This window comes from Pimephales promelas, chromosome 15, assembly GCF_988280905.1.
Source record: "Pimephales promelas chromosome 15, fPimPro1.hap1.1, whole genome shotgun sequence".
NCBI lineage: Eukaryota > Metazoa > Chordata > Actinopteri > Cypriniformes > Leuciscidae > Pimephales > Pimephales promelas.
Window position 1 is genome coordinate 24323362 of NC_142783.1, and position 14086 is coordinate 24337447.

The window sequence follows — 14086 nt, forward strand, 5'->3', positions numbered from 1 at the left end:
CAGAAGTCAACACAACTGATACAAAAGCTTTAACGTGAAGTCTCCTAAGGCTGTTGTGCTATAATTCTAACTGCTTTGTTTGACTTCCTTTTGTATTTGGTCTTAAGTTCAGAGAATGGTTTAAGAAACTACCTCATATATGATTGTATTTTGTCATCGATTCATGTGTTCTATTCCCATTTAATTCATATAAATGAATAGAAATAAAGCAATCCATTCTTAAAATGATGTTTGTTTGAAACTGAAATGTAAAGTGGTCATATTTGCTTAATGCACATTTCTTATCTTATTGTAAATGATTCATCAGTGGATGGTATTCTGAAGAAAAAGCATTGATTAATATTTGATTAATTTATAAGCAAAATTGAACGACTTACTATGAAACTACTTTCCCTTTCTGTGGGTTTTTATTTTTTGTACCCTATGTTTTTGATTAGATTACTGCTTTTATAATTATACTAGTATTAATTATTAACTCCATACATAAAAAAAATAAATGAAAATGTATTCAAAATCCTGTTTTACTCAGTTGCAGCTGTACAGTATATTGTTGAGAAACACATAAATCTTTTACACAATTACAGCTTACTAGCAGAGAGTCAATATGATACACAGCTGTTATTAAAATGTGAACACAGCAGTGTGCTATACCATATTGTGCAATGTACAGTACATTTATTAGCAATTTGGGTCTGTTCTTTACCTCCTGTTGCAATGTTTCAGTAAATCGTTTATCTGTTTTTTTTTTCTTTCCACTTGCATACACAATTGATTCTATTTCAGCAAACGTCTTTTCCTGTTCTCCCTGTATTGCTGAAAATCGATTTGCAAATACACACTGTTGCTCGCCGTCACCTGTCTGACAGCGCGAGTGTGGGATAACCGCCATGACTAGTCTATCAAACCCCCATCCATTGGCAACATGTCAGCAGGAATTGGTTCAGTTTGGGAAACTCAGCCGTGAAATTTAGAATGACAAAATGCGGTAGGCTTGGGCTCGCATCATTGCCTGAATAAAGTCGTTGTGGAAGCTGAACTGTTGACCTCAGCTGTAAGAGATACTGCATTGCACAGAATGTAATCCACTCGCAGCGTGGGGCCTCCACATGTTTGTCATTTGGAGTGGGGAAACAAAGTGAACAAACCACTGATTTTAGAACGCTTTTCTCTAAATGGCATGTTTTGTTATTCATAAAACATGTTCCGGTTATCCATCTTTTCCTTTTTTTCTCTCATACCTGAAAAAAAATGACTTTTTTAAAAGTTTATTTTAACTCACAAAGCGTGGACCTTTTTTTAGCTATTTCATTTTCTATTTCTTTATTTTTTTTTTACTGTGACCACTGTAGAAAAAGCGAAAACTGAATCGCCGTCTTCAGGAGACAAAAAGGTTTTGTGTGCGTGTAAGGCAAGCACTGCTGGTGGAACATTTTCGACTCCTCGAGAAAGCTTGATGTGCTCATTTTGATGCATTCACGAGACTAGCTGAAAGAGACTGGCTTTGTTCTTCCTTGATTATCACTCGAGGGATAGGTGACAGCGTTTGCACAAGCGCGTTTGGCTGTTGATGAGATTGAGAACACTGAACAGCAGACTCTGTTCTCGCCTGATTCCCGATTGAATGATAAGAGTCTAGCATTGAATGGAACATGCCCAGCTCTTGGGGGAGTTGAATACATGCTTTGTGACATGATGAAAAGCTCCACCTATACCTCAGTCCACCAGAACCCTGGCTCCACCTCGGCTGCTCATCACTCCGGTTCCGCCATGGGCTCTTGAACCTATGGTGTCGTCTGGTCTCTCCATCTCCTCAGCTGTGCCTGGGTCTTCAGTTCTTTGGGCTCCACTGTTGGCTGTTGGACCGCCATCTCCACCCTGGCTTCTCCCACCATCGGCTCCACTGTTCAGTCTTGTCTACTCTGCTGTGGTGGTCTTCCGCCCCTCTATGGGGGTCGTCAGTCCTGCGTGGGTGGTTTCTGCTCTATCATTGAGGTCCTCTGCTCCTCCACTTTCCTGAACTCAATTTGAACATACAGAGTTCCAGACTGCGTCCAAAGTGGTCGCATATGCAACCATTTTTTGAGAATGTGCGAGTTAAAATTTTATATAGTCGCATTTGTGTGAGTGGACGCTTGCGCAACAGAACGCCATTGTATCAGCTGCTGCAGTCCGTAACTTATGTTCAAAATGAACAAGTAGGCTACATCATGAATCCATTTTCTGAACCGTGTTTTTGACTTATCCTGAATCACTACAGTACGCCTATAATAAGTGTTTAAATTCGGACTATTTTATCCCGGCTCGACTCGGATGCAGAGTTGCCCAGTGCCTACGTGACTCGCCATTGACATTACAGTAATGGAGAGAAGTAGCTCCGGCTACAGTGTTCTTCCGCAAGACACGTGCAGTTTATTTATTGACGAATGTAGACGTCACACGCATTGCACACTGATGGTGAAACGTGCCAATTACGAATTCACGAATTAAGGCATATAAAAATGTAAATGTCTCACGAAACAGCATGCCCCTTCCTACGTCTTTTCAGCGGTGTGAGATTTCTTGAATTTTTTTGTTACAACTTTAAACTTTGATAACGAAAAATATGTCTTAGCTTATTATAATACTCTAATCTTTTAAAATGCAATGCATACATTTGAATGTTTAATGATTTTTAAAAGATAGAAAGATGATGCTGATATAAAGATGATGATTGATTGATAGATAGATAGATAGATAGATAGATAGATAGATAGATAGATAGATAGATAGATAGATAGATAGATAGATAGATAGATAGATAGATAGATAGATAGATAGATAGATAGTATATAATTCAAATGTAAAATGCTTAAAATTACATATTAATTAAATTTACTGTCCAAAATCCATGAAAATCCTGAAATTTGGCAATGATAATTAAATATTATTGCAGGTATTTATGCTGCAACCCAGAAAGCTTTTGCTAGCTTTGGTCCATTAAGACCACTATTCATCAGCATGCATTGATTAATCCCATGGCATGTAACAAAAAAACAAAAAAGGTGCGATCAAATCAAATGCTGGGGCGACCAACTGAGAAAGTTGGTAGCGCCAGTGCAACCAGTGGAAAAGTTAGTCTGGAGCCCTGATGACATATATAATGTAATGCGCCAGTAGCCACCTTCCGAAAGGGGGAGTAATTAGTTTAGTCTTTTTTGGTTCAGTTTTCAAAGACTTGGTTTCATTTGCTTATCTTTGTGTCCTGTATTCCTGCTTGCCATTTGTTGCCATGGTTATTACGTTATTAATTAGTGCACAGCTGTTTTCATTTGAGTTCATTATATTGTGTATTTAAGACCTTTTTTCTCTGTTTGTTGTCTAGTGTTGACTGTTTGAGTGCACACTGTTGCGTAGATCACTTTGGTTTTGAGTTATTAAAGTTTTGCTGTAATATAAACTGACATTTTTCATGTAAGTGTGAGAGTCGGCAGCCATCGAAATTGGAATGTGTTTATACGTGCTTTAGACACCAGTCAATCTGGTGGCATTGCCCATCGCGTCGATCCAAGACGCAGGGTCTCGTTCCCCTTTTTATGAAACCATGGTTACATTAACCTGAGACCTTTTACATTATTAAAAAATATATTATATATTTATTAATTATTTTATTTTACCCACTGTTTGTTCATGTAGAGTTGTGTGATTAATGTAAACCATAGTGAATATAACATATAGTAATATATTTCATGTATATAAAAGTTTCCATTTATTTTGAGCACTTGTAGAGAGGAGAAAATATGTGTTGTTCTATGTAAGTTTGGGATATGGGACTGAGATGAGCATGCCTCAAATGATTGCCACTGTGGATTGCCTACTATTCCATTTATATACTGAAGGCGTACTACCAAACAGATGATACAATTTCATGAAAAAAGGCAAAGCCTATTTCTTTGGGAAGATGTTATTGCAGGGCCATGGCAACCATTATGAATGACATTTTCAGTCATCCACAACTCTTTTTGTGAAAATATTCAATATCCATTCTTTACTATATCAACATATCTTCATCACATCATCCTTAAGCCCTTTATGTTATGGGACTTTGAGCCTCTGAAAATGGACAAATTATGAATACATATTATAGCTTACATATCTGTGGTGTACTGTAGTAAGAGAGGAACGTGGTGTGTGAATTCTGTGCATCAAGCCCTCTCTGTAAGAACGCATGACTCTCAGCGGACATTAATAGAAGTGCTGTGCACTACAGTTACAGGAAGCTTCTCCAAATCAGACTATAAAAAGTGCAAACTCTGTGCAGATGCCAGCACCCTTCTAAGGACATGATGTTATGTTTGATGATGCTCTCCCGGGCCTGCTCTCTGATGGTGTGCATCATAGTGTATGTGCGCGCATTGGCTCACAACACCATGAATCACTGATTCATGACAGGTCACTCTCTTATAAGTGGGTGAGTCAGCATTTTTCCCCCTTTTTTCTGCTGTTTTCCTGCTTCGCAGTGATTATAAAACGTACAGATCCATCTGTGATGTCTGTAAAGCTGCTGTTGCGACATTCTCAAGTAACTTTCACATTCCCTGTCACTCACAGGCCTCTATATGTCCAAATTTTGATTTTGTTAATTAATCTTTAATTTATCAGTCACAGTATGTTTATTATCTACTTCTTCAAACTGCAACATTTCTCAACTTTGCTGAAAATTCCAGCGTGAATTTCATGGTTTATGCGGGTATAGTGCTGGGGTGCGTTTCCCATACAACGACGTAGTTCACTGTTTCACTACCATAGTACGATGCATCGTTGGAAAAATTAACTAGCTAGTCACAACTGTTTCCGTTGGTTTATAAATAACTACTTTTAATGAAACCGATTGAGATCCAATTAACGCTAGATTTGTTTTATATAAATTACAGACATGTCATCTGAGGACTATTTCTAATTGTTCTCAGTTGTTCTGCTTTATGACCAGACTCAATTTTTGGTTCGTTCTTACATAGGAGAGCACGTTCGCACATGCGCACTCTTCAAACACGTAACTTCAAATCTTTTGAAAAACCAAAAGGCGTAAATTATATTTGTATGTATTCTAAATAAAAGGCACCGGTTGTACTGAATGTCAGCTTGCTTATTTTGCTCAAGATAAGCATTTATTACCTCCAAATGTCATGCAATATAGAAACGATGCCTCTAACCACAGGTCGAGAGCTGTCGTTCAAACCACCCAACTTTTTTTGCGATGCTATTTGCGAATGTCCGTTGGAATGATGGTTTCGGGAAACACCGACTCGTTAAACTATGCAGATAACGGCGGAACTTGCGACCATAGTTGGCTAACGATGCTTTCGGGAAACGCACCCCTGGTCTAGCTGGTGGACCAGGGGTGCGTTTCCCGTACAACGACGTAGATTGCTTGATTCACTACCATAGTACGATGCATCGTTGCAAAAATCAACTAGCTAGTCACGACTGTTTCCCGAAACCCACTGTCGCAAAGTATCGTTCAACCACGTTGGTTTCGCACGTGGTGGAGTAATAACTACCTTTAATGAAACTGTTTGAGATCCAATTAACACTAGATTTGTTTTATATAAATTACAGACATGTCATCTGAGGACTATTTCTAATTGTTCTCAGTTGTTCTGATTTATTACCAGACTCAATATGTGGCTCGTTCTTACATAGTATCCACGTTCGCACATGCGCACTCTTCAAACACGTTACTTCAAATCTTTTGACGTAAATACCATTTGTATGTATTCTAAATAAAAGACACCGGTTGTACTGAATGTCAGCTTGCTTATTTTGCTCAAAATAAGGATTTATTACCTCCAAATGTCATGCAATAGAGAAACGATGCCTCTAACCACAGGTCGAGAGCTGTCGTTCAAACCACACAACTTTGCAATGCTGTTTGCGAATGTTCGTTGGAACGATGGTTTCGGGAAACACCGACTCGTTGAACTATGCTGATAACGATGGAACTTGCGACCATAGTTGGCTAACGATGCTTTCGGGAAACGCACCCCTGTGTAGCTGGTCCACCAGCTCTTCCGCTTTCTATGCTGGTGCCAAGCATGCAAATCATACCGTATGGTGGATTTTTCAGTAGGGAATTGTATTTGTTTTATTGACTTCGTAGACACCAGTGCAAATACATTCTTTTTGTCTGATATGAACGTGCGTCCTTTTCCAGATCCTCCCGCGGTGGAGCCGGTGTATACGGAGATCAGGCAGGGTCTAGGCCGGCCGTTCTCACTGAGCTGCAGGGTCTTACGGGCCCACCCCTCAAGAGTACTGACATACGAATGGAAACTGGGCACGAGACTGCTAACAACGGGCAAATTCGATACTCGGGACGAGACGGAATACCACGTAAAGTCACTCAACCGTGAGGGCTACGGCGCGTACACTTGTGACATCACCAACGAAGCAGGTGCTGGCCGATGCACTTTCCTTGTCACAGGTAAGACGATTGAAATACATGTGCAATTTAAAGGATTGCGTTTGAAAATATATGTATATTTAGGAAGATAGCACATAGGGGAAGGATTAATCAGTGACTCTTTCCACTGGTTATATTGTTACGCCAGCTGGCAACAAGCAACTATCTTTATGAACAACTTAGATTCATTCCTATTCATTCAGGAAAGAAATCTCCACTACTATGTGTTGCTCAGAAAAATGTAAGTTATTCAATATTAACTTCTTTCTTGTGTCGCATATGATGTACAAGACACTATGCATTACTATACCATTGTGTATTGTAATTTTATGTGTGAACACACTGAAAATGGAAGAGTGCAGAGTATGGTGTGTGAATAGGGACGCATCTCTTGTTAACTGAAATGCTGTATAAATTAGAATATTGGGCTGAATATTAGAATGGATGTGATAATGGGCGCAAGCAACAACACTGTGCTTTTTTCTTGATTGTATGTTACATGTTGTTTCTTTGTTGGGTCACCATGCAATCTCAAATCTATCTTCTAAAGAAAAACCTGTCAAGAATCACCATTTTACGATACGTTGGTACCTAATTAAAAACTGTTCCTGGTGGTCAGATTTTTGTGCTACAAACATAATTAGGAAGAAATGACCCTGAGAAGTACCCTGTTATTTTTTTAACTTTCCATTAAGCAGATGTTGGTTTGGTCCTGGAAGTATTTTCTTATGTACACTTTTTATGCAGTCATTAATAACATGCAAATCTCAACTACAAGCACACGACAGAATAAATTAAACTGTGCAGATACATTGCTAGCATTATGCGGTTCACTAGCGATTCAAAAGCCGCACTTGCTTTTCCTTCGAGATTCAAAACCCCATATCTAGAATTGGCCATATATCTGTTTTGGCACCAATAAATCCAGTCCACCATGTCACCTGGAACATTTGGTGCAAATGGTGGAGCAGTTTCTCTTTGATTTCGTGCCACCACATAAGTAGCCTGATCTCATGCCTGCTACTGCACTAGACGCTTGTGTTTAGAAATGGGAACTGCTAGCTCGTGTTCTTGCCCTCCCTGCTGTTGAATATTCATGGCTGAAATCCCAGCTGGTTGATGAGGCATCCTGGACCAGAGGAGAATGTGGGAGAGAGAGAGAGAGAGAGAGATGAGCTACCTGCCTTCTGATGCATGGGTTATTCTTGGAGATGTTCACCCCTAATCATTTAATTTGCATTGACAATTTCCTGCTCTGTTCAGCAGGCATAAAAGAGGATTATATCACTCATATCCACTCTCCTCGTATCCGCATCTCTCTCTCTCGTTCTCTCTCTCCTCTGTGCACTTCTGTAGGACATGCTGAAGGCCATTATTTTGCACAAACCATGCATCTATGATGAGCCTCTGCTCTCTGTGATGCTGCACGAGTTAGAAGCTCTCATTTATCGTTGCCACCATACAGGTGTTTATACTGTATGGCTAAGGGTTAAAAGAACCCAAGCTAGAAAATCCCACGTTGAGCCTGTTTTATTGGAGGTTAAACTCCTGGAATGTTGAATGCAAACATGATGGATTCAAGCAAATGAAGGCGAAGGCATAGAACAACAGCCAATGTCACATGGCCACAGGGTTTTGTGTGACACTTGAACAAATGGCCAATGCATCAAGTTGACATTTCACTTTGTCAGAGCAATGTGCACAACTGTTCGAAGATAAAAAAGCTTGACTTGTCTCAGCATTAATTTCAGATGTTCGCAGCGCTGGGCGATGCAAACCCAACAGGGGTTACCAATTAAAACAGCAGAAAGTTCGGAAAGTTGAGAGAAGGACCTGCAGGACCATCATGCACTTTTTTTCTGAAAGGGCACCAGTGTTGTACTGGCTCACTAGTGCCCAAGGCGAAACAAGACATGACTAAGGAAAGAAACACTTTAACAAGAAGTTTTTAATTTAAGTATGAATTGTGTTAGTGTAGTCGTACAGTTTATTTTTGGTACACGAGTGGACCTGAGTTCAAATCCCAACCGAAAGGCCTTTACATTATATTAAAGTACATTAACTATTTGATCTACAGGCAGATATACAGTTTATTGCTGTGACTATTCTTTTGCACGTTTGCACTTTCAACATTTCTTCACAACGTCATTGTGACTAATACTCTGGTTTTGAAAGAAGTCTCTTTTGCTCACTCAGTCTGGGTTCATTTGATCAGTGTTGATCAGGTTTGAGAAAAAACAGTAAAATATTAAGAACTATTATCACAATTATCTATTTTAATATATTTCCATGAAATCATAAAACCCATGATTCTTCCTATGATTAAAGGCAACACTTCTGGTTTTCTTCCCACCGGAGCCATTTCAAAATGGCGGCTGCGTGAAATCAGCTGCTGTGTCCCAATTCGCATACTATCCGTCCTAAATAGTATTCAAAAATAGAATTAGTACTTCCCAAATTGTAGTATGTTGAAAAGAGTGTTTCAAAGATACCCGGATGGTCTACTGTTTCCGGTCAGAATCCGAAGTGTAGATCGATGCACACTCTAACGGCTGATATTGCCCACAACCCATCGCGCGCTGGACGAGGATTCGGTTAGAACTACAAACACGAGTAAAAAGTGTTAAGAAACTACAGACATGGAGGACGTGCAAGTCCCGCGGTTATGTTGAGAGGTTTAGATAAAGAGGTTTGAGTGATTAATTATCAGTATCTAACCTAACTTAAAATTAATTTATTCAATGTTGTCCGCATATTGCATCTGCAGCAGCATTGTGAACTTTTGTAAAGATACTTTTAGCCACCTTTTAAATGCATCATTATATTCAAATTGCAAACACGAGGAGAGTATCCAGATGAAAGTCCCACAACTGGCAGATCATCGTGCTCTCTGAAACGGTAGAAAATCGAATTAGATTGAATGGAGGATTTTAACTGTGACAAGATGATTGACAGGGCAGTTTACAGTGACAGCATGCATGCAGCACGCGACAGGGCTGTCCGTTAAAGATGACGTGATAGTATGTCCCAAAGCTTGCCTACTCTTTTGCTACACACTCAAAAGTATGCACTTTTTCTTCACAAAAAGAGTACATCCTTTTAGGGCATAAGTAAGCGAATTGGGACGAAGGGAGTGTATTGCATAGCTCAGCTTATGTGGCGATCACGTGATGAACGAACGACTCGAACCCGAAGTCGATAGACTCGAAAGGTGAACTATGCCTAATCAATTCTGTATCCGGTACTACAGACGGCATAGCTCAGTTTATGAGGATGTCACGGAATGAACAAAGAGCTTAAATCGGGAGGTTTAAACTACTGCTAAGCTCAGTTTATCAGGATATTTCATGGGATAAACGAAAGACTCGGGAGGTGAAATAAATAACAGACTGCCTAGTCTGTAGACCCAGATAAATTAATGAATCGTTTCTGTTTCTCATGATTTGGCCTATTCCTTGTATTGCAATTTTTTTCTTATTCTAAATGCGATCAACATTCGATGTGTTTGGGGAATTTGGTCGTTAAATTGTAACATTTTAAATACATTCTGCTGAAATTAACGAAATTACTCGCAAAAGGATTTGTTCAGTTTGATGAACGAGATTCAAAGATCAGAGTCAATAAAATTATCCAAACTTCCCACTACTACTCCATTTATTTGAAATATAAATCTTTTGTTACTTTATAAGTTTCTTCCTCGTCACTTTTTATCAACTAAATGAATCTTTACTAAGGCAAAGTATTAATTTCTTTTCTTTTCATTTCATTTTCATTCATTTTCATGGTAGTTAATGTATTAACGCATACAGTTCCTTTTTAAGATAAGACAAAATGCGTTAATTTAGAAATGAATGAATTATGTTAAACTAATACATTGTAAAAATATATTAATGAAATTTAAAAATGATAATAAATTTAATACACTTAATGGATTTAATTTCACTGGGTGAATTGACATTGGATGATGCGTATTTGTTTCACTGTTTATGTTTGAATAAAATAGATGATTCATTTCACTTTTGGTGTTAAAAGAGCCATAAACATATTCTTTAATAATGTCTTTATTCTAAGCTAAAATGCATCTGAACTTTGATATGTAAATTGTGTGACATTATTTGTCAAATATAAAAACTTTGCTTTTGTTTTTATGCTTCTTTTCTTTTTTGGAAGCTGCATTCAAAGTTCAATTGGCTCAAGAATGTGGTTTGCTTCAGGGTGCCTGTGGTTGATGGGTTAGTAAGTACTCCCCACTGGTTGATGGCTGCACACTGTTGGGGAGTCAAATAAAAAGTACTTATGTCCTGAGGATTGCAGTAGTATGAGCACAAGTCCTTTGTTGTGACGGTGCTGATATGTGCATGACGAACACCTTGAACCAACTTCAATTACACAACTACCGATATTCATATCCCAGAGGTGTCTTGCTTGATCTTTGAAGGTCTTTGAATAGTGTCTATATACATAGGCAAACACACATAAATCAAGGCTTAGTGGTTGTTAGTGTTAGCTTTAAGAAGAATTGAGTATCAGTACCAAAAATGTTTAAATGGGTTATGAATACCACCCCCAAAAAAAAGATTAAGCACAGATTTAATTATTGAGTTATTGATGTCAAATTTTCACATTTATTATAGACAAATTTAATTTCTTCTGCTGTCCGTGGCTGTTTATTTGTTGCATAAGTTATCGATTTAGTATCTATTTAGATACTGATGTACCTTGAGACAAGGTTAATTCAGAACTGTGGTATTGATCCAACCCTGAAACTAATGGATCAAAGGTTTGCACTTCAGAGCATGTGTACATTTGCGTTGTAGAACACAGTGGATGCACACTTGAAAACCTTGGTGGCAGGAGCCGCTGTGTTTCTTTTGCCTCTCTGCTAAGTGACAGCTGATCCATGCAGTACCACATGTATCTTTCTCCATCTTAGGCTGATTTAAGAGCCACGTGTGTACGATGCTCCTGCTTTTTCACTCCACCTTCGCTCAAGCATTGATTCCCAGAGGAGTGAAATTTATCCCTAAGCCTTAAGCAGAGTAAACTCGATGGACTTATTAGCATTGGCTCTAGATTTTTCCCTCTTAATAAGCTGGGGATAAAATAAGTGCTGGTGACAGCCCTTATTCCTGACCTGCAGACATCAGCAAATTTTCCATTCTCACTCTTCTCAATGTAACCCTCCGAGATGTTTCTACCGAATTGGACATTGAAAATTTCTCTGCAGAAAGGTGAACTTCTGGATGGAGTGACCTGTCTGACAAAAAGAAGAATCTGTGGAATGTATTTTTACTGTTTAATTCTGCTTTCTAAAACAATTTTAATACATGTTCATAATTTCTTTTAGTTTTAGTAAAATGTCAATATGAAAGCAATTATTGTAATAATATAATTTTCCAGCATTCATTCACAATACCACTTAACCACCATTGTGCTGTCACAGCAATATACTGTAAAAAGAGCAATTTTAAACATTCCTTAGAGGTTTTTTTTTTTTTTTTTCATTTCATGAGCTTAACGCATTTGTTGTCTGCAAATAATATATTTATTCTTTTTTACTTTGATTCTGCAAGTGTTTTTTAGTTCGGCAAGAAACAGACAGTCCTTGATGCAAAACAGTTCCCTTTCGAGGGAACTCTACACTGCGTCGAGAATCGACACTTTGGGGACGCTCCCTAAGCGTGCGCCTCTGAAGTATGAATGAAACTAATCCAATCCTGATTGGTGTTGCGTCGTGACGTAACATGTGACAGCTTTCGCTCTTCAGCAAGCGCTTTATGTTGAAACTGTCTGTCTTATTTGGTGTTGTTTGTCACTCAGTTTGAACTGGAAATGGCCAGCGAACAATTTAAAAACATGTGTGCATCTCTGCCCTCGTTATGTCACAGGTGGGGACGCACATGCTTTGTGTGTAAATTGTTTGGGAGCGCAGCATGACTTGTGCAGACTGTAAAGCACTTCCTATTAGAGTGCTGCGCTCCCGGCTGGCGTGCTTTGATGAGCACGGTCAGGCTTGCGTTCCCTGCGTTTCTGGTCCCGCGTCCGTTGAGGCGGCGCGGCGATTGAGATCGTGGGGTTCACAGCGGGATCTTGCAGACGAGAATGAGACTGCTGAGGCACTTTCTCATTCATCGTCTGATGATCCCGTAGCCCCTGTGAGTGGCGCAGAAGTCCGCGCCGCGGCTTCTTCTGACCACGATCAGGTCCCGATACTCAGGCTCTCTGCTTCCAAGGAAGTAGACGTGCTCAGTATCGATACGGATGACCGTGAGTTAGGCGCGCCAGTTCACGGCCAAGCATATGAGGAACTGGTGAGGTTGTGACTCGTGCCGTGGCCAGACTGAACTTCAGCTGGCCACAAAATGAGGAGGGAACGCAAGTTTAAATAAATTGCGTTTCTTGCGGCACGGGTCACAGCCTCAGCGCCGGAGTTTGCCGTTTTTTCCCGATCTCCACTAAAAGATCATGAGATCGGGGGATGAACCGCATTCGTCCCGTGTTTCCAAACCCAGTGTCCTAAATTCTTGCGTTTGCCGAGGCAGCGTGTAGATTACGAGTCTACTCTGCAATAAAGATTCTGTGACTGCAGCGCATAGATTTAAGGTCTGCATTGCAATACGGAAACTTTGACTCGGATCTCTCGTTTGTCGAGGCAAATTTTCTCTCGTGAAAATTACGAGTCTCCTTTCCAATAAGGGAAACTGGCCTGTTCTCCGGCGCTGTAACTTCAATCGTCGACAGGTTTAGGAATAAATAAATAATATATATATATATATATATATATATATATATATATATATATATATATATATATATATAGTAAATAAATAAATATAAGATATATATATAAAATATATATGTTGTCCCGCCGTTTTGAACGTTTCGGGCTACATCGATTTCCAGCGAACGCACACTGTGTCGTTCACCCCGACTGTGGTCACAAAATTTTTCTCGACTTTTTCCTGCCGGTCATCCGCTTCAGGGACTCGAAAGACACCCGAGGTCGGTCTCAAGGGGCTGGTTCCCTTAGTAGATTTTGCAGAATGGCTACACCTTCCAATATATCTATATGGGGCCTGAATATTTTTAAACAGGAAACGATGTATGTTGCCCGCCGTCAGCGACGCTTCGGGCCACATCGGTTTCCAGCGAAAATATTATAACGAAGCATCGTTTATGGTCAAAACATCCATATCGACTACAGCCTGCCGGTATTCCGCTTCAGGAAGTCGAGAAAGATGCTCTCGAAAGACAAAACAGAAAAAAAAAAAAAAAAAAAAAAAGAAAAAAAACCAGAGGCCACTCTCCAGAGGCTGGTACCCCTAGTATATTTTGTAGAGGCATGGTATCATCTTCCCAACATATCTGCATGGGTCCTACATATAATAGAATCAGGGTACAGACTGCAGTTTGCACACCGCCCCCCAAGTTCTCTGGGGTGGTACAGACTACAGTGGTCCCAGAGCAGGCTCAGGTGATGGAACAAGAAGTTCAAACTCTGCTGCTAAAGGAAGCCATAGAACGTGTTCTTCCTTCAGACAGGGGGTCCGCGTTTTACACCCGGTACTTTATAGTTCCAAAGAAGGATTGGGGGTTAAGGCCAATTCTAGATCTCGGGGTTTTGTACCGATCTCTGAATAGGGAGGT

The 14086-nt window shown here is 39.7% G+C and overlaps 1 protein-coding gene across 1 annotated transcript in view; it reads left to right on the forward strand.

Moving 5' to 3' along the window:
- Positions 1 to 14086, forward strand: part of mdga2a (MAM domain containing glycosylphosphatidylinositol anchor 2a) — a 128377-nt gene that overhangs the window by 81085 nt on the left and 33206 nt on the right. The window contains exon 9 of the mRNA XM_039679659.2: positions 6191 to 6460. Coding sequence (XP_039535593.2) covers positions 6191 to 6460 — 270 coding nt within the window. The remainder of the gene's footprint in view (positions 1 to 6190; positions 6461 to 14086) is intronic.